At 38.4% G+C, this 26930-nt stretch overlaps 1 protein-coding gene across 2 annotated transcripts in view; it reads left to right on the top strand.

Annotated features, from left to right (window-relative positions):
- Positions 1–26583, top strand: part of NFXL1 (nuclear transcription factor, X-box binding like 1) — a 51333-nt gene extending 24750 nt beyond the window's left edge. The window contains exons 16-22 of one of the 2 annotated variants that reach the window (XM_074588000.1): positions 2158–2298; positions 4617–4783; positions 5555–5624; positions 13045–13149; positions 14390–14476; positions 18422–18475; positions 23380–26583. In XM_074588000.1, coding sequence (XP_074444101.1) covers positions 2158–2298; positions 4617–4783; positions 5555–5624; positions 13045–13149; positions 14390–14476; positions 18422–18475; positions 23380–23553 — 798 coding nt within the window. In that variant the 3' untranslated portion in view covers positions 23554–26583. The remainder of the gene's footprint in view (positions 1–2157; positions 2299–4616; positions 4784–5554; positions 5625–13044; positions 13150–14389; positions 14477–18421; positions 18476–23379) is intronic. The other variant, XM_074588002.1, reaches the window with a different exon arrangement.
- The last annotated feature ends 347 nt before the right edge of the window (positions 26584–26930 follow it).

Below are 26930 nucleotides of genomic sequence, written 5' to 3'. Positions count from 1 at the left end.
GTCATAAAATTGAGTGGAAATGGGGGAGCAGCGAAAAGAGAGAAGTGGGCAGTGGCAAATCTTAATGTTTAGTATACCTTTTCACTCATTCTTTTACCTTCCAGCATCCTTTGTCTACTTGTGTTGCTACTGAAAGGAAGTTGTGGCTGGGGGAGTTAGAGGAGGATGAGAAGGGACAGCATATTAGGAACGATAAAAGGTTTGGTAATTGGTGTCTGTTCGTTGGGTCTAGTACCATGCTCAACTTCAGACTCTATTGGCCCTGTTGCTGGGTTTTGCTCATTTGGTCAACAGAAACGTAAGCCATCAGAGACCCGAGTTGTAGGATGTTTGCAAGGAGGAGTATGACCCAGGCATTCAGACTTGCTATGGTTGTGTGAGGGCTTTAGCCAGCATGATGAGCTTCAGCTCTGACACAGGGATGGGAGAGTAGCTGGACATGATAGCCTCAAGGTTTTCACCTGTGTATTCCATGCTTGATGTTCAGCCTGCCATGCAGACTCCTCCTGTTCACAGAGTTGCTGTTGGTCAGGATGAGGAGAACAAGGAGTTCAGAAGTCTTCATAGAATCATATCATAGAATGGTTAGAGTTGGAAGGGACCTTAAAGATCTGGTTCCGACCCCGCTGCCATGGGCAGGGACACCTCCCACTAGACTAAGCTGTGAATGAATTGTGTTTTGTAATGACTTTGCAATGACAGTCTCTTTTTTGGGTGAAGCCCAGAAAATACTTCCATAGGCAAGTGGATTCAAATCCTACTTTGTATATTTTTGCTTTAGGACTGAGGGAAATCAACATGGACAGTGCTGAAGGGAGAAGGTCTCTCGTTTTGCTCTCTGGGGGGACCAACCTCTCTTCCGTCGTTTCAGTTCGGGTGCTCACTTAATTGTATGGACAATCAACTTGCAAACCTAGCAAAAGACAAGGGACTTTTTTCCTGTTAATTCCTTTTCTTCCATTTTGATTAGTGGAATTGTCTTGCTCTAAAGACAGATGTGAGGTAGGATTTGTTCAAAGTAAATGGCAGGAGTGTGCCATTGGGATTACAGACCTGGAAGAGAGAAAAGGAAGGGGTGCAGTGCAAAGCTGTTCAGTCAACTCAAGCCGCAACACAAAAACTCACGCCCTTAGTCTAGTCAAAGTGAGTTATGTCATGTTATCCTATTGTGTAATAACATCACAAATAGTTTCTGTTTTTCTCTGCAAAATGATCGTTATATTAAGAAAAAAAATCAATTTTTTTGACAGCATCAGAGAAGTGATTTTTTTTTTTGCATGTGAATATTATGTAATGGTTGGGAAATGGGAACAGCAAGTTTCCTCTAATCCGCGTGATATGGAGGGACTTGTACTATATACAACTTTAGGAAAGTATCCTAGTTAACCAAGTTAGAAGTTTACACTCCAGTACCAATGAAGATTAAGGGCTTCTAAATAGGTGCTCTGAGTAGTACTACAGAGCTCTGTTAACTGGAGTGTTAACCTGAAATTAGAAAGTACAAATGTATCATAAAACATTAAAATCCTAGTCCTCTCATAAAGCCATTTCTTCTTCCCCTTCCACTCCTAGGAGTTATAGTTGATACAGTCAGTATCTGGTTTTTAGTATTTCTGGCTTTGCAGGGTGTTTTCTGTTTGTAGAATTGTCAAATGTTTTGGGTTTATGATGACCATAACACAATTAGCTGTGTGAAAGCAAACTGTAGCTGTCATCTTCAGTAACTGTAAAGCAGTTTAGGAGCATTTAATGGAAGGCACCAGTGTTATTTGGAAAGAAGGAATAAATAGCACTAAAAGACTTGAGAATGTAATAGTCTGCTTAAAAAAAAAAAAAAAAAAAGCAAAGCCCCACACATGTTGCATAACTTAGCTTGTTTAATTAATAAAGTGGGCTTTTTTACCTGCTATAATCGGTGTAGAACAAATGTGTATGGTTATGTTGAAAAGGCTATTAAAAGAAAAAAGGTCGCATAGACATCGCTCTGGTTTTCTCCTTTTATCAAAGATACTCACGAACCAAAATATCTCTGTAATGATGCTCTGCCTGTGTGTGTGTGTGTATACATACAGCACACACAACACACATGCGCAGTGTGTGTGTATATACACTATCTGTAAACATATACGTTCATAGTTATTTATTTTCAACTTTTAGGTTAGTCCATTACCGTGTCACTCTGCAAATCCCTATTCATGTAAAAGATTTTGTGGGCGGCTTCTTGATTGTCAGAATCACACCTGTATGAAAGAATGTCATCACGTTACTAAATTGAATGGTAGTGCAGATGGAAAGAAGGTAGGTTGATTTCCTTTTTGCTTTTATTTTTGTGTATGTTAACTGTTGTCTTCAGTTTTAACTGGAAAATAAAGAATTTGCAGGTGGAAGGCACAGGATCTATTCCAGATTGCACTGGGAGACTTGGATGTGTTCTGTTCCCATTGATGCTGTGACGTGCAGCTAATCTATACTCCTTTAGACAGTAAAACTGAGACAATATTATATATTTTGCAAATGCTGCGCTTTTTTTTGGTTTTATGTTGGCATACATTACTTTGTTTTCATCAAAACCTTATTTAACACTCTGGACGTGTCTTTTCTAAAGTCAGTTCTTGTGACTGTCAGGATCAAGTGAACTACTGATAATCCCTATATGCAAATGCACTTGAGATGTACCGTTCCCCTATTCTATAGGGGAAACTGTTTACTGAGAGCTGTAAATGGGATGAGGAGTTTAGCAAATCTTTAGGAGAGTGCACTGGAAATGTTGCAGAAGAGGTGAAGGCTTCTTAAAGCGCTGAGGTGATATATTCATGTTTATCAGTGTCTACTAGAAACTGTCATTTATGTGATTAAGAAGGTGTAGGTTGCTGAAGATATTATGAAACAAAACTAAAAGTAAGTACGAAGCTGAAAATTGTTCTAGTTTTGAGCAGTCAAAAGCACATAGCTTGTGGTCTGAGAGAGTCATGATTTGGAGGAAAACAGCTTTAAGGTTTTTTTAAGCATTACTTCAGAAAAAAGTTGCAACTTGGTCTCTCTGGACACTTAGGAAACTGAGCAAGCACTCAGTTGGGTACAAAACATAAATGTTGTATTTTAACTTACTGCTATATTTTAATTTTAATAGGATGATTTCCTTGTGTATTCCAGTCCTAGGAGTGCTTTTGTTATCTAGTAACTGCACAGCAGTTATTCTATTAATGATTGTGGAACTTTTGTCTGAGGAGCATGAGCTGTTGGTGCAACTTGTGGAACAGTAACCTGCAGCAATAGGGTGACATCAGTAAATACCGAGTGACAGTTCTTTAAACATCTCCAGTTATGACTCTAAGAGGCTGTTTGCCTGCTTCTCAGTGAAACCAACGTAAATGGGTCAGCGTTATTCCTACCTCCATTTTGACAATACATTCTCAGAAAACGAGAGTCTGTGTATCTGTGCATTATGGGTAAATCCCATTTCTCAATTTTCTGTGAATTTTTGTAAAGTCCAGTTGGTTTTGACCTTTACAGCTTTTGTTCTGGTGTTTTGACAGACTGAATTGCAGGTGTAGTCAGGAAAGAGCTGATTAATTTCTTGCTCATATGTCTGAGAGTGATTTTTCTGTCTGGAATTTAGGTTTGTTCTGCATGTTGTGTTAGAAAATGTTGCAGAAAGACCAGCTGTTTGCTTTTACCTGCTGTTAAATTTTACATCACAGTTTTTTAAATGCTTTCAGTTGCGATTGACTTTCTTAGATGTGAATTTTTGGGTGTTGGGTTTTGTTAACAGTCGTTGTACAACGGTTCCTTTTTAAACTTCAGCAAAAATTGTTCAACTGTAGAAGCAGAAGAAAAAGGGAGTGAAAGAAAATGGGGGAAAACTGTATTAAAAACTTAAATTCTTACACCCTTATTTTGAACAGCATGAAGTGAAATGTTGGCATGGTATTAGCCCTTTGGGGGAAGTATTGTGTAGCTTCGTTCTGGGATAAATTTGCTTTACTTTGACTTCTGTGAAACTGAGCATTTGAAGATGATGGTGGGCCTTAAATACTGTGCTGCGTAGGTTCACTTGATAAATCATGTCAACCGATCTGTGTGTATTTGCAGATTGAGGTTCTGGATTAGTTATTAAGATAAGAACATGAATAGAAATGGAGCTTAATTTACTGTGCCGATGTTCATCACATTGTGCTGATGTTGAAACTTAAAATTTCCTTCTTAAAATCAAGCAAACCAATCTCCCCACCCCCATATTACAAAGCAGTATGGCATGACTAAAGTAACATGGTGGGTGGGAAAAGTTAGTTCTGAATATGAAATTACTTCTTTTTCTAACAGTTTTCTATAGAGAATTTAACAGGCTTAATGTCGATTTTCCAAAGCACTGATATTAAGAGGTCCTTTTATGCCCAGGAAGCAAGAGAGAACTCTGTCTCTCTGACCAACAGTGGCATTTTTGCTTTTCTTTTAAGAGCATATTTTAATAATTATTTTTACTTTAGGGATATTTTACTGAATAGCTTGATTCCCTTAGCAAAACCACCCCAACTCTTCTATATTAAAGCTCGGCAATGGCATCTAACAAACAAATGTTTGGCATGTTGCTTAGTACTTTGTTTTTATTTTGTTAGGCAGGTCCAGAATGTTCGCAGTGTGAAGAGGAGTGTACCAAGCCGCGGCCATCTGGCTGTCCTCACCGATGCGTTCTGCCCTGTCATCCCGGGGATTGCCCATCCTGTCTCCAGATGCTTAAAATAAAGTGTCACTGCAAATTGTCAATACTGTATATTGAATGCTTGTAAGTGTCAGAACCGAACCCAATTTTTCATTTGAATGCTGCTAGCTGGAAACCATTTGAAATGTCTGGGGATGGGAGCGACTCTTACAGCAAGTTATACAGTTTCTTTTGAAGGCTATAATTTGTAACATAATGCTCCTTTTTTTCTATTTAAAATCTGCCAGTGTTTTATTTGGTATTACTGCTAAAATTATCAAAGCATGGAGGCTCATGAGCAGAACTGGTTTATATAATACAGTAATATTTTGAATTATGCAAATATGTAGTAATTACATAATATTGGATCTATATGAGGTGCTTTTTCACCACATGTGAAGAGTTTTATAACAAGAATTAGAATTAATGTAGTTAGTGTAAAAGGTCTTTACAACTAATGTCCTTCAAACTCCAGCTGTTTTAATTGGAAAATGTCTTAGTAATCATTTGTACTTCTTTTTAATCGTGTGTGGGCAGAGTAAGCTAGGCTTTACTAATTACAAGATGGGACTTGTGATTTAAATGTTGTCATCTATGTATTGCTCTGAAAACCTTCATCCCATGCATGTATGCTCTTCTTTGTGCATTAATTTTCTTTAAAGTACCTCAAATACTCAAAATTTATGTGGTTTTTGTCTGTAAAATAGTGTTGCTTGTATTACTTATCCCACAGGATGTGGACAGTTGAGCCCACTTTTATTTACAGTGAGATATACTTAAAATACACCCCTAATTGTATTGACTTTCATTGCTTTTAATTTGGGATTTATCACAAATACATCTTTTCTTTTACAGAAAACTGACATGTGCTGATTTAGCAGAAAAGGAGCTTCTTTCTTCGTGCAAAAATCAGTGTCCAAAAGAGGTAAGCCATACGAACAAAGAAATACTTGATTTGATGGATCTGTGGAATTTTGTGGATTGTACTTTTTTATGTGGATTTTGATACGGTTTCATACGCCAAGAAAACTAGAGAAGCTTAGTCTAAATGAACATGCTAAACGATAGATGCGAAGGTGGTTAGTCAGCTGTACTCAGAGGACAGTTATTAACGTCTTGCTGTCAAAGTGGAAGGTTATATTGACATATCAGAGATTTGTCTCCAAGGCATTAATGGCTGGAATGTTTAAGCATGCAGATGAGGTTGAACGTGGAAGAATATGTCCTCGAACATGGTTAAAAACAGGTCTTAGATTTGTATCTCCAAAATAATGGGATGCTGTTTGATTAGGAAACATGCTGAGGACTGTGTTTATGATTGTTCTTGTCCAAGTGCAGGTCTAGTGGTCCCCCTCTGCTACAATTTGGGGGGGAGGGAGGGGATTTTATATTTAACAAGTGAGATGAGTTAATAATGCCCAGCTGCGTTAGTGAAATCTATGTTAAGTAGTGTGAAATAGAAGACAGGCCAGTTAATCTTTCTGTTGTATCTGGGTATATCTAAAGGGTTGCTGTGAAGAGAGAAGAATAATATCCTTATTGCACGATGCTTAGACTATGAACCAGTGTATATAGGCATCAGTGAGGAAGATTAAATACTACTTTTGAGTAGTAAAGCTTGTGGAGTAGGGGAAGAACTGGTTGGAGAAGCTACCAAATTTTCATCAGTAACAGCTTAGACATGTGTCTGGATTTGTCCAGTTGTGGATAATACTGCTGTACGACATGAGGGATGGGCCAAATGACTTCTTCCTTGTCCCTCCTAGTGCTGTTTTTATGTGCTGCTTGTGTGCTTTCAGAAATCCATGCATTACTTAATACTGTATGTTTGTTCTTTAGTTATCATTAGTTGTGGTGAGGGTGACAGTCCTTTCTTCACTCCATTCCCAACTCCAGGGTTAGAAAACTTATGAAGTGGAAAAAAAGGAAAAAATACGTTAACAGTGTTTCTACTGCTAAACTCTGCAGAATTTCTGAGACATTCTCCTTCCCTGCAACAAAATATTTTCTTTAGTACAAGCATTTTTACCCCATAGTCACTTATTATTTTGTTGTTCTGGTTTGGCCTTTTACTGTGTAGCTGAGTCTCTTTGTCTTGTACAATGTTTGGCTAGCACTCATGAATAATTTGATTCTACCCATTCTCCTTCCCTGATTTGACTCCCCTTGTGCTGTTTTACCTCTTTTCCTACCTCATCTCTTGTAGTTCTGAGTTCTGCCTCAACCTAACAAACGTAGGTTCAAAACTTTACTTTTGTTTCATTATTTTCCAGCGTCAGAAGCATCGAATTTGAATCCTTGCCTTTATTAGAAAGCTTTTTCTGGTTTTGAGTAAATGCAAAAATTCACAGGATTCCTGCTTGTTCCTCTGTTTTTCAGGCAGGATTGTGTTATCCCCCAGAGGAAGGCTGTGCTCTGTGCCGTGTGCCTACTTGTATCTTCTGCTGTTTGCCCTTGTAGATGCCTTTCCGATGTCTTTTTCTCTAAATGAATGTGCCTGTCTTCTCATCTGGATGTCTGAAAGCTCTCTTCCTGGCAGGGGAACACTTTCGGATATTATTTCATTGTCCATTTACCTCTTAATTTTGTCCTTTCGTTTTCCTCTCTTTTACTTTGGTTTTATTTGCTCCAAGACTTCCTCCTCTTTATTTTCAAGGGTGTTTATAATCTCGTAACATGAACTGTGTGTTCCTGTACTTCAGCTCTCTTCAAAGACTTTTTTTTTAGTATCTCGTCTTTGACTTTGATTAATGTAACTGTTGCGATTTTTCTGGACACATTCCCAAGACTCAGTCTGGGATCTAAAATCCATCTAGTAGTGGTACTGAATTCTGGTTTGCATTTCAGAATTGCCCGGTTCCATGGATGATGTCGTTTTTACTTAATTCAGTGGGATGTGAAAGAAAGCTTAGGACAACAGAGTCCACTTTAGCTTTATAAAGCTTTTATTTAACTCTAAAATTATCATCCCGTAGATGCCTTGAAAAATAAGGTTTTATGCAGCTTCTGACATCCAGAGAATCTTTTTAGTGTTATTGATGATGTGAAAATGCATGCTCTTCCCTTCCTGTGATTCTTGCTCTAGGTCTTACTGCCTTTCATGAAACATAAAAGTATTAGCACATCCTGTTTCAAGTAGTTCATATCTTTGTGTTACGGTTTATCCTACTTTCCTCTGATCCTACTTTGGTAACTTCATAGGTGCTGTATGGGGTTTTTACCTTTTTTTTTTGTGTGTCTAAAAAAATACTTGTTCCCGTTTCTCTGAATATTGAAGAAATATTTTGTCTGTTTTATAAGTATACAATATTTATCTCCAACTTTGGGAAAATTAGCTAGCTGCATCATAATGCAAATTGTACTGATAGTTCTCTTTTAAAGGAATCGGTGATAAGGCTGCCCTTTCAAATTGTGTTTAACAGGCATCACCCTGCCATCACACACCCCCCCTTCAGCAAATACAGATCAAACCCATTGAGGGGACCCCATGACAAGAACTTCCAAACAGCTTGGCCAAAAGATAAGACGGATAAGACTTTTAAAGTTTACAAATCAAATATGCCTGCTCAAAACTAAACTGGAAATGTTTTGTGGGTAGTCCTGACAACCTCGAGTAAATTTCAAGTTAGCGTTTTATGAGACTTTTCTTATTTGACGTCAGAAGCTGGCCTTGTGGGCATCAGCAGAGCTCCGTGGAGTTGCTGTTTGCGAAAAATCAATGTGCGTTGTAACTCCACCGAGCTTAGCATGGTGCAGCTTCGGTTCAGTAGAATACGGTATCTTACTGAAGTCTTAGTTTGGAGATGTGTTTCTTTTTGGTTAAATGACGTTGTGGTAGACAGTATACTCCCATGTTTGAATTACAGGTAGCGTGGTACATTTGGGGATTATGAAACTCAATTATATTGTCTGGTGACTTGGAAAAAAATACAGCAGGAACTTTGAAAGTCTTGAAAGGTTTCATGCTTTTGTTTTGGCTATGGCAGTGTAAGACTATAAAAATTATTTCTACTATTATACAGTACAGCTCACATTTCCTTTCTGCTTCAGGGAGAAGCAGTGTCTTTGATGTTGCCACAGCTGTGAGATGAGAAGCTTTAATTAAAAAGTTCTTTCTCTTGTTTGGTAGCAGTAACAAAATATCCTGTTGAAGGAAATTTAACTTTTTTTTTTTAATCAGGGTTGATTAAATTCTTATGATCATCTTTGCAGATGTTTTGGGACAATTTTTACACTGAAGTTTTAACATTCTATTAGTTCTATTAGGCATTTACATATTCATATCAGTATTTGTGTATCTGTTTCACACTTTATTCTGTGTAATTAGTATTTTTTGACAAAACTGTCCTTTATACTTTCACTGTGCACTCTGCTACTGTGTTGATGTGAAATATGGGACCCCATTGTGATAAATTTATTTTAACATGATAGTGCAGTAGAGACAATGCAATTTTTTATTTTTTTTTTAATAAATGAAATAAATTTATTTCCAGAATGCTTAACTAAATTCTGTAAACACACCCTGAAACTATACGTGGGTTGTGAAAATTTAATTTTAAAAGGCGGATGCACAGCTTTGGTCCGTAATGAGAGGATTTTCTTCAATGTCTGGCCTAAGCAGTGGAGGGTTTTGTAAGATCCCTGGAAGCAGGGCCAGCCTTTGAACTGAAGAGTCTGTCCCTTTGCTTGGAAGTGATAAACTTATCTTTTGGCCTTATATTTTGGGATTGCTGCTCAAAAGCCCTGTTTTCTTTATTAACAGGTTATTTTCTTTATCAACAGGTATGTGTTAACTTAACAGGTTGTATGTATTACCTTCTGGTGGAGATCAGTTAAGCCTCCATAAATGTTGATGGGTTTTCTCATCATCAGACATAATGTTAAGAATTAAATGCATTGCCTACAGGGAAAATACTTGTAGGATTATTTTTTTGCTTTGTGTTTTGTTTTCAGAGCTGTGGATGAAATCCCTTTCTTGTAAAGGTCGTGCCATGTCAAACCTAAAGCCTGTTCATTTTTGCCTCTAGCCCACAAGCTACTGACAAGAGATCTTGTATGGTGAAAAAGATCTACAGGGGCACACACTTTATATTTTAGCACCAAGTAGCTCAGCATGGACACTTAAAAACAAGCAAAAAAAAAAATAATATAATCCTTTCCTGCTACATTATTTATCCAGCAGAAGCAGCGGTAGGATTTTTGGGTTTTGAGATCATGGGGAAATGCTGTTTTGCCATTCATTTCACTGCTCCTCCTCTTGATTTTTTTTTTTTTTAAAAGATTCATTTTTATCCTGCATCCCTGTGATGTAGACTGTGTAGCTCTGTGCAGGGAATTAAATGTGCAAATTTGGGTTTCAGTATTGGACTAAATGTATTTCTGTGCTCTGCAAATTTTGCTCTAATGGTGCGTAATATAAGAATTTTATTGCAGTAGCACCTGGAGATTGAGGTGAGGGCAACTATCTTGAATTCCCAGCTCTGCCATGTTGGTTATTAGACTGTTTGTTTGGGCTTTGACACGATTAATGGAAATGTGCCTAATTATCATGGAAGAGTAAGCTGGAAGTAACAGTTCTAGCCATGGATTGTTCTGGCCAGCGCGGGATGACTTGCAGGTGAGACTAGACCGCGTTATTGTGCGTGATGCCCTGGGGTAGGGAGCCAGGAGGGGGGCCCTCTTGCTTCACAGAGGTCACGCAGTGGCAAATTGGTTTTGCAGAGCTTGTGGTCGTTAGTGAGGAGACTCAGCTGGGAGAGTCCCTGCTCCTGGCTGGCAGTCTGACCTCAGCAGCCTACAAGGCTTCAAGACGAGTTTTTCCCCTCAGCTTTCCAAAATGAGGCAAAATGCCAGATAGATTTGCTGATGATGAGTTGTGCCTGAACAAAACCTAAATTCCTCCTTTGACAAGGCGACCAATTTGTATTTCTTTTTCCCCTCCAGATAAAGCGAATAGATTAGGTCTTCTACGTAAGACTTCAGCAGGGCAATTGAGTCAGTGCCGCTTAGTGAACAGCTAGTTCCAATACAGAAGAGGCTTAATACAAGGGTGAAGGTGGTCTAAAGGAAACAACTGCTTGTATTTTATTATTTAAAAAAAAAAAAACAACCAACCACTCCCCCCCACCATAAAAAAAAAACCCCAAACCCCCAACAAAACTAAATGAAAAGTTGGAGCAAGAGATGTTAACAATAAGGAAATTTTCCCAAGGACTGACTTGACACCTGACCCTGCATTGTTTTCAGTGCTGACCTTGGCACCAACAAACATGTTGGAATTCTCTGATGAAAACTTGCGGGGTGTTGTCAGTACGTGACAATTGAGGAGATGCATCTGCAGAACGCATGTGTTCGGGGCGTGTTATTAGGTACAGAAAAAACAGTAAGACCATGCATGTCAAGGCTAATAATAAGCTCTGAGGAAATGGCAAAAATTCTTACTGTCACAGCATGATTAGCTGGAGAGAAATGCAAATGCGAGCTGAAGATGTACTGGGGGAGATGTTCTATTAAGAATAAGATGCAATTAAGGCGTTGTACAAAGTTCTTCCTGCTGAGATGTCATTTGGAATATTACAGGCAGTTCTGGCTACTGTATTCAAGAAACATTGATTTAAGGTGGTTGAAATTCAGTGCAGGGGATACGATGGGAATAAAGAGCCTTTTATGAAAGGACAGTAGAGAAATATTTCAATGCAAGGATAAGAACTAATGGCTTTAGACTGGCTAAAATAAATGTAGGAAATTAAAAAAAAAAAAAAAAAAAAAAGCTCTCGCGTCTTATAGTGAGCTCCTGGAACAGCCTCCTCGGCAAAACAGTAGAAAAGGAGTAGAACAGGGGACTGTTTTCTTGGTGAGACTTTGTCCAGCCCTGCTGGGGCCATCGGAGGTGTCTGCCTCTGGGAGGACTGGAGTTTAGGACTGAACGTGGTGACTTAGAGGTTGCTTCTAGGCCTGTGTGAAATGGGCTGAAACGGTGACTGAAAAAAACAAACCACCCGAGCCTAAACCGCAAAGTATCTATCAGCGTAATTATAACTCGTGACTGGTGTGGACATGAAAATATGTATGTCTGTTCCGTGATTTTTAATCAGAAGGTTTTGCGTTCTGTTTAGATGTGTGTTTTGTGATACTGGCTCAGAGGTTGAGCCAGTTCCAACGGGCTTCTGAGAATCCAAATTTACTAATCAACAAGAAATGTGTGCAGCTGGGGTTTATAATTGTCTTATGTGTATTCTCATTCTTGTGGATGAAGTGATGTAGTATGTGTACATCTTCCATTTTTAATAAATGTGGAAAAAATGTGTCTTGAAATTGTACGTCTTACAGCATTTTGCAAGTTGTGTTAATCCCTTAATGGCGGTGAAGAGGTGAAGTTTCACTTTTAATAAAGAATACTATCCAAGGCCATTTGAAATAGTTTGGGGATTTAAAGCTACCTCTTAAATGAATCCATTGGAAATCTTATGGGGTATTCCATCTCCAGTTATTAACAATATTGGGTTATGTAATTGAAAATGAAAAATCATTCATGTGGAGATTTCTTATAGGTATCTTTTCAGTCAAGTTCTTAATACAAAGTGAAAAAATTTGCTTGCTTTCTTGACACTTCTGTCTAATCCAGTGGTGGGAGCACTGCCACGTTCCTAACAGTCAGCGTCTTTAAATTAGTATCTCAGTTCTTAACACAGTAATTGAATAATAATATTTTCATTATAAATGTTAAAAATTGCACTGGCAGTAAAAGAAGTCTGTCTTACAGATGTCAGAAATGGGATAGTCTACCAAATGCAAAAATCTAGGATTTTATGAAATTATTTTGGACATAAGAATATTGGTGACCTGTATTTGACTTTTGTATAGTTCAGAAGATTCTTGCATGCGAAATTTTATTTTATGGTATTTTTGCTTCTGATTCTCCCCTTTTTCTTTTGTTGACTCTGATCTACAAGTTGCTACAGTACACTTAATTTCAGTTTTCAGTTTCTTTTTACTATAGATATAGTAAAAAGAATATACTAAAAACATAGATAGCTAGGGTTAATGGTATAAATTGCTGTGGAGATGACTATTCTTGAAACATTTGAAAGGAGGAACTGGTTTTTAATCAAGCTGGGCCAATAAAAGATCAGTCTTTCTATAGGAATTGAAATACGGGAAATAACAAGCAAACATTTGCCAAAAAAAAATAAAAATCAATTATTTCACAAGTGGAAAAACTGATAAGCTGAGTGAGTCTTCTGTTAAACTGCTATGTCCGAAATAAAACCAGTTCATATATTCTTTGTAATTTTACAGTCATTTATTGGTGTGGGGGTTTTGTTTGTGTTTTTTGTTCTTTGTAGTTGCCCTGTGGTCACCGGTGCAAGGAGGTTTGCCATTCAGGTAGCTGTCCTCTGAACTGCAGCCAGAAGGTTAAACTCCGGTGTCTCTGTAAGAGACTGAAAAAGGTAAGTTTCTAAGTTACAAATCTGAGAAGGATGTATTTTCTTTGCATGTTCCTAGGCCTGTATGCATGGATTGTCTGTGGTGCAGATTAGAATAGGTCCAGTTACTCCAGTAGGGCCATAACAGTTCGCATCAACTGAAGATCTGGGCTGCGATATCAAAAGATTCACTGGAGAATATAAAATCCTGTTAGTTCTAAACTATGTCAGCTGCTGGACTTACGACAGCTTTATCTTCAAGCACACTTGAATTTTTGTAGTTTCCTTGGGAGAAGCGTCAGGTGACCTGCAGTGATTTGAGAAGAAAAAATCTTTTTTTTCTGATATTTGGAAAGTTTAGAATTATGTAAGTTGGAACAAGCACAGATGTTGTGAATCCCTAACTAATATAATCAGTTACGGTTCTCTGCAGACCTCAGAGCAAGTACAGCCATCAGCGGCCTTAGCTTCTTGCGAAGATAAGGAACAAAGTCATGTAACAAGTTTATTAGAGACAGATAGCATTACAAGGGGAAGAACAGAAAATGATGTGAAGTCCTGGGAAATAATAATGACTTAATGAAAAAATTATTGTCTGGCTTAATTAAAAGGTGCTTAAATTATTTTTCTGGAGCCAGTTAACTTCTGAGCCTTCCAAACAGGCTGCAGTTCCCCAGCGTTCTCGGAGTCTCCACGAAATGTCCTGTGCAACCAGAAATCTTGGCAGGTGGGGTGTTCAGCAGGAGAAAGGATGACATAGACAGACCAAGTGCTTCAAATCCAAATCTCTGCTTACAGACAACCACCTGTTAATTTTTTTTTCCTGCAATATTAGGGGGAGCAGAGGAATTGTGTGTATTTTAGCCCATGACCAGAGCCTGCCTTGTACTCTCAGCCAGTTAGGAAATGTACATGAAATTACTGAGGCTCTGAATGCTGGCTTTTTCTGCCCTGAGTTCAGAAGGTTACCTTAACTTTGTCGTAGGCAAACAAGTGAGCAAAGAGAAGAGGGGAGGAATTAAACTGGAGTATGTGATTTATTCTTGCTTTCAGCTTAGCTTATCCCAAAGAAGGAAAAGAAAAAAGGACAATTTTATACAGAATTACAGCTTCAAATAATGTTTAATCATTAGCTTTATTTTCTGGGTAACCAATGTTATACTAAATAAGAATGTTTTATAATTATTTACATAAAGAAACGGACAGTACAACTGAAATTTTATATAGGGAAATGATTATAAAAGACTCAAATTATACTTAACAGGAAATACAGTGCAGCAAGATACAAGAAGGCCAGGTTTCACTGGAATGTGATGCATTATGCAAGGAAATGAAACGGAAAGCATCTGAGGTAATGTATCCGTTGGAGCTATATTTTTTTCCTCAGTGCTTCAAGACAAGTAGGGAAAAAATGAGCACAGAATTATTTTTCAAGGCAGTACCAGAAAAAAACCCCACCGACAGAGGCAGATGCGCTGTTTGGTAGCAGCTACTTTTTCAGACTTGCATTTGGCTTAGTGGGGATTACAGTGTTGTAGACAGTGTTAATTAATTTGTGAAATACTATGTTAAAAAAGCATTCTGTTAGTTTCCTTTTTTAAAAAAAAATACATTGTTAGAACTGGTTCATTCCTCTTCAGCTAAGAACAAGTGATGATCAATGATGATGAAGCGGTCATCGCTGATGATTAGTGCTGTAGGATCAGGGCTGGGCCACCCCCCAGGGCATTGTTAGATCTGCTCGTCCCTGTGCAAGTGTTACAGGTGTTGGGTGCTGGTGTCCAGCATGAGTGTAGCCCTGTCATGCTGCAGGAGTTACCCTGTACCAGAAGAATGAAGAGTTTTCAACAATTTACACTACTTCATAGCCTGCTGTCCGTGTGACCCCCTCCCTCGTTCTGCTGTTTTACGAAGTAAAGAAATTGGTGCGTGCTGCCATCCAGAGAGAAGGACTATCACCCTTGCTTTTATAAGCCTTTTATAAAAACTTGGTGCATAACTTGCTTGGTTTTTATCAGGTAAGAGTTAGATGTAATAAATGTACAACCCAAAAACTCAATGGGTAAAGCTGACTTTTGTCAGCTTCTGCTCAGACTTTCGGAATTGATTGGCAAATTCTAACAAGTACCAGATGGACCAAATCCTGCAAGTTTGCAGCAGGTCAGAGGCTAAGACTCCTGGGATATGCCTCTAGAAAATCCCAACTGTAACAAACAGTTCCAGTAAGGGTGTGAAGACAAGTTCATAGGACACAGAGTGCACTAAAGCAAGGTGGATTCACGAGAGCCTGTGTGAGCTGGAACACAGCAGCGTGTCTCGGTGCAGTGCAGTGTCAGCTCCTGGTTTAATTCAGCCACTGGTGAGGCCCCACCTCGAGGGCTGTGTCCAGTTTTGGGCCCATCACCACAAAAAAAGACACTGAGGTGCTGGAGCGTGTCCAGAGAAGGGCAACGAAGCTGGTGAGGGGTCTGGAGCACAAGCCTTATGAGGAGCGGCTGAGGGAGCTGGGGGTGTTCAGCCTGGAGAAAAGGAGGCTGAGGGGAGACCTTATCGCTCTCTACAGCTCCCTGAAAGGAGGGTGTAGCCAGGTGGGGGTCGGTCTCTTCTCCCAAGTAACAGGCCATAGGACAAGAGGAAATGGCCTCAAGTTATGCCAGGGAAGGTTTAGATTGGATATTAGGAAAAATTTCTTCACCGAAAGTGTTATCAAGCATTGGAACAGGCTGCCCAGGGAAGTGGTTGAGTCACCATCCCTGGAGGTATTTAAAAGACATGTAGATGTGGTGCTGAGGGACATGGGTTAGTGGTAACTTGGCAGTGCTGGGTTAACGATTGGACTTGATCTGAAAGGTCTCTTTCAACTGTAACTATTCTATGATTCTAGTTCCCGTTTCTCACCCCTGCTGTTGTAATCCATGGGGAGGGAGGGTCTAATGCAATCAGCAAACGGCTACAAGTTTCTACTATAAGCAATGCCACAGACTTGCATACCTTCCTCACAGAAGAACATGGACCAATTTGAGGTTTTTTTATATGAATTATAGAGTTCTATTTAAATTCTTACTAGGCATTTTGTGTGGAAAAAAACTGCACAGCTGGCCTCCTGGTATTTTACAGCTGTCTACCAGGCCTGTGTTGACTTGTAAATGGCATACTAGAATGGTCTCCTGTTATTTGCACTTTATAAAAGTAGTTTATTATATCAGTTACTGTTCAATGCGTCAAGACTGGAAAAAGTCTGTTAAAAACTGCAGACACTTACAAAGATATTTTAGTTTGCATAGTTGCAAAACAACTATCAATTTCCAAAATCAAAATGTGTTAACTCTTAATAAAGCTCTTTGTCTATAGCACCTAGTGAGTATGGACTCCTCAGTAATTGAAAGCATCTTTTACTGTACTTTTTATTAAAGATACAGTTCTAGAAATGTTTTTCCATACTGTGATTATAATGGTTATAATGGTTAAGCTTCACACTGCCTATGTATCTTACACAAATGCAACCACACCAGTGTAAAAAGCTGTTCTGTTGCTTTTTTCCCCACATTTGTGGGTCACTTTTTGTTTTGCAGCTGAAGTTCTGCCATTAGGTGGCAGTGAAATACCAGGAGGCTCGTTGTGCAGGTTTTTCCACACCAGACTGTGATTTCAGACGCATGTGGCTGAAAAGGCCTTTAATACACTTTTCTAGAGACTCTGCCATTGTGTCTAGATTAATGAAGTTCTCAATAGTGGTTTTATTTGATAGACGGTTTAGCAATGTAAAAAATTGTCTGAAAACCTGCAAATAGGATGGTTCTGTTGACCCTGTGCTGAGTGCACGCTGTTTTAGCTACAGTGTGCTAAAGCATGGGCTGGTGTGCTTTCTCCTTAGCCATCAAGAGCTCTCAAATTGCAAATTGTTTGGAACAAATTCCACCTGCGCAAACTATATTTAGTAAATCATTGTCACTGCTAGTTTGCAAATCATCCAGTTGTTAAAATCAAGACAGTTTTTCATTTCAAATTATTAACTGTATGTTTACATCTAACTTTTCTAAGGTAGTGATTCAGTGGCTGCAGCACTAAAGGGTCTAAGAAATGTAAAGAAGGCAGCAGACACATACAGTTCCCAGTATACTCTTCCTGCCACTGCTGTTACTGTAGTGATCTCCAACTATGGGAATTTTAGAGATCGAGCTGGTGTCCTTCTGTTTCATGGTCTTTGTTGGATTTATCTCCTGTTAGCATGTCTAATTGTTTTTCAGTAGACATAAACTTTTGGCATCTATAAATGTCCTGTAGCACTGAATTTCTACATTTAGCCGGATACTGTGTGGGAGTGGAATGCTTCTCTCTGTTATGAACCAGCCTCCTGGTAATTTAATTTTATGCCTTTGCTTTTATATTCTGAAAAATAATTATTGATGTTTTATCCCTATTTGGCATCTTCACACTCTTCAGGATGTTGTGCCCTGTTAGTTGCCTGATGAATCCTAGTTATGCATCTCTTTAGATGGAAGCCACTCCACCCTGTTGTCTTTTCTATATGTTCAGGCTTTACATCTTTTATTATTGCAGGACCAAAACTGAATGCAGGAGCTAAGATTCAAGTGCATCATGTGTTTACGTATTGACATTTTTTTCTGTACCATCCTTTTCTTAGTAATTTCCAGCAGTTAATTTGCTTTCTTGAACATTAAAAGACACTTATATAATGAGTTATCAGTTATAACTCGCATGACTTCTTTTCATACGACTTTCTGATGGTGGAGCATTTTCAATTACATTTGGTTTGCATTACACCAAGAGCTTTAAAGCAGTTTGGTTCTGCGTTATCTAATATATGCTGTATTTGGTACAAATATAGAGGTTTCCTTTTGCTCTAGAAGTCAGGAGGGAATATTTAAAGTACTTGGAATGAAATGTGTATGTGTAAATTATATACATATCTAGAAGTTATCTGTATGTGTAGAGTGTACTGAATTGAGGATAAAGTTGCTGAAAACTTAGAATAACTCTATGTAGGGATTTTCCTGGTTGTTAGTGAACAAAATACTCTTTTTAGTTTTTGTATTTGTCAGTTGAGCTTGTCAAGTTGAAGTCAGAAGTTCAATTTATAACCTTGTAGCATCCATTATATATTTCACGTTTTCCAAATGTTAGATGCTGCATCTTTCTCTGACAATATTTTGTAATCTGACTAAATTAAGAGCTCACTTGATGGGGGGTTTGCTCGTTTTTGCTGAGAACCATTCTATGGGAGTAACTATGACTCTGTAAGAACAGTTGCTTATCACTTTGTATGTCTGGACAGATCAAAGAGGCAGAAGCCAAAGCTGCTATTGAAGAAGAGAAACGAAGACAACAGGTATCAGCCTTTCTACTTCCTCCCCCACCTTGCTCTTGTTAGTAAATCATTTAATTTACATGCAACTAAAGATGTATAATTTATAATGTGATATGCACAGTCATTCCTGTCAGCTGTTACCTTACTCTAACATGTGTGCAGTGGATGATTTACAATGGTTATGAGCCCACTTGTTTTTCCAAACAGTCTTCATAATTTTATGCAAAATGATAATTAATCAGTTTAATCTTTCATTACTATACCTGTGTATAGTATAGTTTGGTTTTAAAATAACAAGTACTCCTGATTTTAATCAAACACTTTATCATGCCATAAACCCCACAGAACTGCTGAATAGCCTCTATAAAGATTTTAAATTTTGGGTGAAGCTTCCTCCTCTCTCCCATCATGAAAGAATGAGGAAGCCTAAATGAGTCTTTGTCCTTCAGCGTCTCTGAGGGGAGGAAAAACATGTACTTACTGTGATTGCTGTTGTGGTGAGCATATGTTGTCAGCATTGTAATCCAAGAAGCTTCTTTGCCAGCTGCCTGGAGACGCTAATACTAATGGTATTTCAGGCAGTAACGGTAAGGTTGGTGGGCGGTGGTGGTAGGTCAGGTTTGTCATCTGGAGGCTACAGCCGTAATGCACTCCCTCCAGCCAGTTCATGCGTGTCTGCCTGTGACTGAGCATTTGACACCAAATCATATTCTAAACCCAGTGTTTGCTTTCTGACGCTCCTTTTACTCAGTTATCCCCAAGGTCATACTTATGTTTTCACCTGGCTGTCACACTGTTTTTATCACAGCGGACTGGCTCGTTTCCTGCCTGAAAGGGGGCGCGGGAGGCATACTCACAGCCCTGATCCTCGGGTACCATTCTCCCAAGCTCATTAGGATAGGCAGTTAATCTGTGGGTTACAACTTCTGTTACGCATACTTTGATTAATTGCCTGGAGATGTCATTAAAGCACTATGTCTACCAGCCAATGCTGTAGCAAGGCCCACTTTTCAAGGGGGATTGTGTCTACCCATCCTGCAGGAAAAGCGTGCAGCTATGTACCTGTTGTCCAGGGGACCAGGCACTGTTTCATGATGATCTTGTAATGTTTACTGTTAGATTCATGCCTCAACTGTCTACAGTATTGACCACATATTCCCTTATACAACTTGTAGACAGTCCATCTAATTCTTTGTGTTCTTGAAGCTGGCCTTGGAAATGTTGGTTCTAGAGCAGGGGTCGGGAAGCGTAGCTTGCATATGGATGTCTGAAACATCTGTGTTGTTAGGCAGAGGTAATCTGTAATGGATGGTTCTGCAAGCTAAGTACTGATGTGTACTAATGGACATGTGCCTGTGTAAAGAACATGCTTATAATTCTAGAGCTAGAAATTCAAAGTTGCTGGTGTTTGTATTGCACTGAGTGTGTTTTCATGCATTCCAGAAGGCATCCCAGTTACTAACGAATTCTGCCTCAAAATCACTTTAACTTATGGTTCGGTAACGAGGCTCCTCTGAAACTCCAGCAGATTCACTCCTCCAGCATAGTGTGCAATGTTATTTTTTGTCTTGGTTCTTCAGCAGCGACTGTTTCTCTCTGCAGCACATGGCAACTGCTTCTGTGTACATGTTTTGTGATGGATGCAGCTTCAGGGATAGAAGACTTCACCTATACATAATCAAGCCTATTAAAAGGTTAATTACGAGTTGCCAGTTATATAGCAAAGAGGAGGACAACAACAGTAAAAAACATTGGACAAAACCAATTAAAAAAAAATAGGACAACAGTAACTAATAAATAAGCTCTAGAATTGCACACAAGCACTAACCTCAGGTACTGCCGCCTTTTATCTGGAATTGATTCCTTTCCAATTTGATCTCCTGATCTGCCTTCTGGTGATGCAGATTGGAGGGCGTCACTATCATAGGGTGTTGGGTCACATTAAGAGTATCTATTTATTGAGTTTATTCCCTTCTGACAAAAGGTTGCATCTTGTACCACTTTCCTGATCTCAATAACACATTTTTATATCGACAGTCCATCTGTTTCTTAGAGCTTCTTGAGACCTGTTTTGATTAATACTTCATTAAATCCTTTATATACAAACTAGTTAGTGCTCTGGTAAATCTGCATGTTTATATTTTGGTATTTGCTATATTTGGTAGCAGTTTCTGCTAATAGCATTTACAGATGGAATCACTTGTTTCTTAGTGGAAGGGAGAAGGCTTGTTAGGCTTCTCATCATGGCCTGAGCAGCCAAACTTTCCTTCTGCTTCCAATTCAGAGGCACCGCATGAGGCCGGCGTGTTCACAATCGTTAGAGGTGGAAAAAAGATCAGTGCTTTGATTATTTAACAATTCAGACCAAGCTCTCGCTCTGTCTCACTCTAGTGTAAAAGATTTGGTTGAATTTTCGAGCCAACTGGTAGCAGTCAAGAGTTTCAATACTGAAAATCGAGGCCTCAAACCTGATTCTAATTTAATGAGTGGTATGAAAGATTTTGTTTCCTTTTTTCTTAGAAAGAAAAATGTTTTAACAGCTCCTCAGAAGTTACAAAAGTCAAATACCCCCTGCCCCCCAACTCCCATATAATGCAAGACCTGCAATTTCAGGATATATGCTTTGTGTCTATATAGTCACCGTTGCTTGCATTCATTTAGCTACGTTTTCCCATGGGGCTGCTGCACCTTCCAGTGCAGGAAGAATGCAGAGAACATCACATGAAGGAGCAAAATAACACTAAATTAGACATTACCTGACATAAAATTGTTTTGAGTATACAGTTTAAATAAACGCATTTCATTTTACTTTTAATACGTCTATACGCAAAGACGTTAGGTTCTTACTCTAAATAAAAAGCTTGAGCTTGTTTAGCTTGAAAAATTAGGGTAGTTTGAAAACCGGGCACAACCATTAACTTTATTGTTCAGAGATCATTGAGGTGACACTTTGGGAACGACGACAGTTATATAAAATCCGTAGGTAGCTTTTCAAGGATGGCTTCTTTCTCGTATTCTGTGCCCACGAACCTTTTTCCCATTCTGTGTTTTGTTTTTTATAATGTATTTATTTTTAGCTGGGTTTTTATAAAGAGCACTAGGAAGGCAATTCAGTACCTGTTATATAATTGTTCGAGGCCTATATTTTAATTCAGATTACTGCAATTCATGAAGCACTCTGCTTTTAAAACTTCCAGATCACAAGTATATAATAACTATAGAAGCCCCAAATTTTATTTAACATCTGGGTAAAATGAAATACTGCCATATTATCTATAAAACCTTAAGAACTCTGCCCTTGCCTCCAGATTCTGGATTTTGAAACACCATTGCATTAAAACACTTTGCTTTTCTAAAAGAGGATTAGCTAGTTGAAAGTAATTTTGTTTCAAATAGCAGGCTGTGGAACTTTGTCTGAACTCTTCTCCCATATCGTCAGAGAAACGCCAACAATTTCTGCCTTTATTAGGTACAAAGGAATAGACATCAAAATGGGTCCCTTTCTCCTGCTAACAGTGGTATCTGGCACAAGAAGGGAAGTAAGATCTGCTTTGTGAAACTCTGACAAATATTTGCTGTCAGTAAAGGAAGACCAGACATCAGGCCATCTTGAGTTACAAAGGAAAATTGTATTTACGGGACTACTTTTCTGCCCATTTCCCAAAACAGTCTTATTTTTGTTTCTTTAATGCACCTACCTTATTGTCTTAGTCCCGCTCTTCCTGGCAGCGCTGCAGGAGTAGTCATGTAGATTTATTTCCTCTCGTGGCCAGGCTTTGTCTCTGTTCACTCTCCATGTTTCCTCTGCTTCAGCTCAATCTTGCGCCTTTTGCCCAGCCGGTCCTGGCTTGCTGCACTCTGCTGCTCCCATCTCTCCTCTCTCTGCTCCCCAGCTCCTTGTCCCACGCTTTCTCTAGTTGATGGCAACTCGACCCAAAAATCCGGGCAATCATCAGACCTTTTCTGGTTTTAGTCCGTCTCAGCTCTCCTTTGGAGCATCTTTTCTGATTGTGCCTAGCAGTTACATGGCTCCTCATTGGAGTCTCATCCCAGTCTTACACTCTTTGTTCCAGGCTGCCTAATTCCAGTTTTATTTCAGCTTTGTACCCTGGAATGAGTTTTGTCTGTATTCTCCCTTTTGAAAGGATGTGGAGGGGGATGAGGAACAGGGATCAAAGGATCCTACTGTTCATCCTGGGCATCACCCTGAAACTGCTGTTCTGGCTGGAAGCTTCTTACTTTTCCAGTAGCTTTGCTTCATTTTTGGGCCTAAAGACATGTACCTTCTTTTGCAGGATGCAATGTACCTACTGCAGTCGTATATGAGTGACTAAGTGTTAAGTTCTAACACTTAACAAATGGAATCTTTTTGTGCATGTCTGAGATTATAGCTATTAATCCAAAATATAGCTAAGCACAAAAAATATAAAGAATTGAGGGAAAGATTATATATTTTTATTTATATTAATTTATTTTCATCAGAGAGCACATCCTTATTACGGGGGGGAAGTCTTTAAAGATTTCAGCGTATGCTTTTATATATATTATTGTAATAGCTTAAATACTTTTGAGTGCTTTTCTTTAATAGGAGAAATAGCATATTTTTAACATATTTCATGGAAATAACAGTCTTCTTTTGGCTTAATGGATTCAGCCTGAGTTAAAAGTCTAGTGTAAAGCTTCAGTTGGTTACATTTTTGTCGAGTTTTTTATAGGAAACTAAACAATGTTTTAATACTTGGAAGTGAAGTGCTTTGTAGCCGTGGGATGTAGTGCTACCGTCTCCTCTGTAAGAGATGTGTAACTTCCATTGGCTGACAGTTATTTTTATAAAATGGGTTTTGGGAATGTTATTTAAAATCTGCGCATTTCCTTGTTTTTGATTCTGAGACAGATGTCAACTACTTCTGTTTTTCTTCATCTAGGCTGAACTGGAAGCTTTTGAAAACAGATTAAAAGGGCGAAGAAAGAATAAGAGAAGAAAGGATGAAGTGGAAGTGGAACAATCATCGTGGCAAAAATACAAGAACCTCATTATGCTGCCAGTGTTTGGGGTTGCTGTTGTGATGGTTGCGTGGCTCATGGTCTACAATGACTGAAACAACTCAATATTTAATATACCTCAGTCGGGCTTTAGGTAGCTGTTATTCCTAGAATGTTAGTCTGTGCGTAACAGAACTTCATATGCATAGATGATGTATGTATACTGTTTGCCAAGAAAAGTGCAGAGGAGGGAAGAAATGTCACCTTTTGTGTTACTACATTCACAGCACAAAACTGAATTCAGACACTGACAGTAATAGTAGATTTTAGTCTACACTGAAGTGCTGATGTAATTCGTCTGACTGAGATCCGTTAGCATCTCTTCTATTAATATATTATTTTCCTTGTCTCCATTTCATAAGATTAAAAATAGCTTAGTATAAAATGCTTTATTGAATATTTGTTTCCTGTAAAATCAAATTTAGTGGTTTATTGAAGATTAGTAGTAATATGCTAGTCTTTATGTTGTATCATACAATAATTTCTGTGCTTCATGTCGGTCTTAATTATAACAACTAATGGGGAACTTGAGATCACTGAGGCTTGAATATTCTGGGGCCTCATGTCAGAACTTTGTTCAGAGAAAGGAAGTGCAAATTGTCTTTCAAGTCAACTGTATCACAAACAATAAAATGGCCCCTTTACAGACTGTGGGGTTTGGTGTTTGGTTGTTGTTTCCCCCAACAAACTCAAACCGCTTGAAAACTTCATTTAGAGGACAGATGCATACACCGAGCATGGATTTGAAGTAGCTTCAGGGCACAGGGATGTGTTCTCATCGCTGCCCCCAGCGCCAACAGCAGAAAGCAATTTGAAGTTGAACATCACTTAACTGTTTGTATAGATAAATGTCACGTTTGAATATGTGCATAGGTGTACAAAAACATAATTGAATAGTGTAACAATACAGTTATGTGTCATCCTGAAGCCATCTGGATGGTGCTTGCTAATCATGTATAAACTAGCTAATCTTTTAAATGTTTAAATATTTTCTTACTGACGGTTTAGGATACCTTGCTTTCGGGATATTAGTGTTGGTTGGTAGAACTGAAAGGTTTACACAGCTTCGAGATTATTAGAGAAGCAACACTTGTCTCAGCTGAGGGACCGCAAGTTAAATTCAGGGGTGGGGGAAATCAGAAAACTGAATTTTTAAACCTGTGCTGGAAATTTTATGCTGATACTTGGGTGGGTAACTGAAAAGTGCTTACAGGATCCTGAGAAAGAAGAGGTACAAAGCCAAAGGGCATTAGGTTGCCCTTGTAATTCAGGCATACAATTCATGACAAATCCTGCAAAAGCAGTGGGACCATTTGTGTGAATTAATAGAGAAGATTGCAGTTTGTTTGAAAGCTCCTTCGGTTGATTTTGGCCCACTTGTAAAGGGACCCGGTATTAATTTGAGCTGATATCCAAATATAATTATGGTTCAGCAGCAGAAAAAAACAAAAGCTGCAAAAGGCAGTAGCTTTTAGATTGTATAGATTGACAAAATGGGGAGGAAATAACTTTCTTTTCAATTTTTGACTTAAGTTTGGTGAAAGAGAATAGAGGTAAGGAAAACTTGGCAATATTTAGCATGGATTGGTGCTATTTGATAGTATTTTGTGGGTTTTTTTAATTGATTTTTAGAAATGCATACTACTTCTGCCACAATGTGTCAGGCCATTAGTATGTAAAGTAGAATTAATTGAAATTACACTAGGCAATGATAGTTGGATCTCTGTTGAGTTCTCTTACTTTCTAGTATAAGGAATAAACTGTTTTCCATATTGTTACTTTAACTCTTTCCTGTAATATTAATGCCTGGAAGATAATTCCATAAAAGTGTTTCTTTGATCAAGAGAGGTGATGCTGTTGTGTGACTGCTTATGCCGTAACTGTCACTGAGAGAAAGAGAGGTTATTGTTCAGCTGAAGTAAAATGTGATTGTTCATCTGAAGTAAAAAGATACTTTTATAGCTGAAATATGTAGATCAACGTGAACAAGACCATTGTGGAAAGAGCTTCTATCTTACATGACTGTAGCTCATTTTTCTATTTACTGTTCGGTTTTACTTTAAAACAAGTATAATGTAAAGTTTCTCCTTGCCTCTACAGCAAAGAGAAGATATCTCTATTAGAGCTATAAAAATGAACTGCACTGGAGTTATGTTTGATGTAGTTCTTAGTGTTCTTTTCTGCATATTTTGCAGTATTTGTGTGAAATACTGCAGAGAAAAAGACTTGCTTCTCATCTTTATTATAGTAAGAAAGGACACCAATCTTTAAAGATTCATTCCATTCATACAAATGTGTGTATAAGTAGGCATATTCCCTTTCTTAAAGGATTTGTGTCTGTCCTGAACCTCGCATATGCAAGACATACCTATTTTTGAAATTTTATTCAAAATAGTTCTGTATATCTTATCCAGCCATCTGAGTCATTTGCACTTTGTTGGTCTGCCTGCTGAACCAGATATTTGTTTCTTGTCATAAAAAATAAAAAGTGTGTGGGTTCGAGCAATCTGCAGATAAATAAATCACTGTTTCTGTTTGCTTTTTAAAATTATTTTTACAGTTAATTTTTTTGGTTGGAGCTGCATGTTGCAAGCATGACAACCTTTGACGTAAAAGGTACAGATAAAATCACCATTATTCAGCATACGTGAAAGATGGTAGTTCTAGAAAGGAAGTATTGAACTGAAGGTAGGGTGGTTTTTTTCCAGTAATTTAAATGTAATGTGCTGTTACATAATGTAATGAGCAAATACTTTAAAATTTTAACAATTTACCAAAAAATGCATATTGATAAGTCTGACCTGCGGTTGAGGGGAAATTTATAGAGACAAGCCTGATCATGAGGATACGTAGCATGCAGAATATTTAGCTATGTATAACATGAAAAAAACTTGGGGGAGGTTTTCCTTATTCTGAATGCATTCTGGTGAGCTTTCATCCTTCTGCTGAACCAAGGTGCTTACAAGTTGTCAATATATTCTGGATTGGAAACTCCTTGGACAAGTTTGTTCCCTGTAACAGTAACAAAGCCATTGTGTATGTTAATTTAATGTAAAAACCAAGTCAGATAATAAATGCATCAAAAACAACTTGAAAAACTGTTTGTTCTCAAGGACTGGTGTGGTAAAGCAGCAGACTTCTCCCGGGTAATGAGGACCGACATACTGCAGTGGAAGTTTTAGGGGTGCTTTTTGTTCCCCTCTCTGGCAGTGATAGCTCTTACAGCTGGGATTATGGAATCCTGTTCCCTCATGTTACTGCGCTGACAAAATTGCGAGAATGGGTTGGGGAAGCAGATAAAGATGAAACAAATGGCAATGGACTTAATAGATGGTGAGTTTTGGCCTCATATAAGGAAATATAGATGATTTATTAGACATTTGTCCTGACTTTAGCTACTAGAGAAGGAAATGTTACTATAAAGAGAGCACCA

Source organism: Larus michahellis, chromosome 5 (assembly GCF_964199755.1).
Source record: "Larus michahellis chromosome 5, bLarMic1.1, whole genome shotgun sequence".
In the NCBI taxonomy this organism is placed as follows: Eukaryota; Metazoa; Chordata; class Aves; order Charadriiformes; family Laridae; genus Larus; species Larus michahellis.
This window is presented reverse-complemented; position numbering and strand designations above follow the sequence as displayed.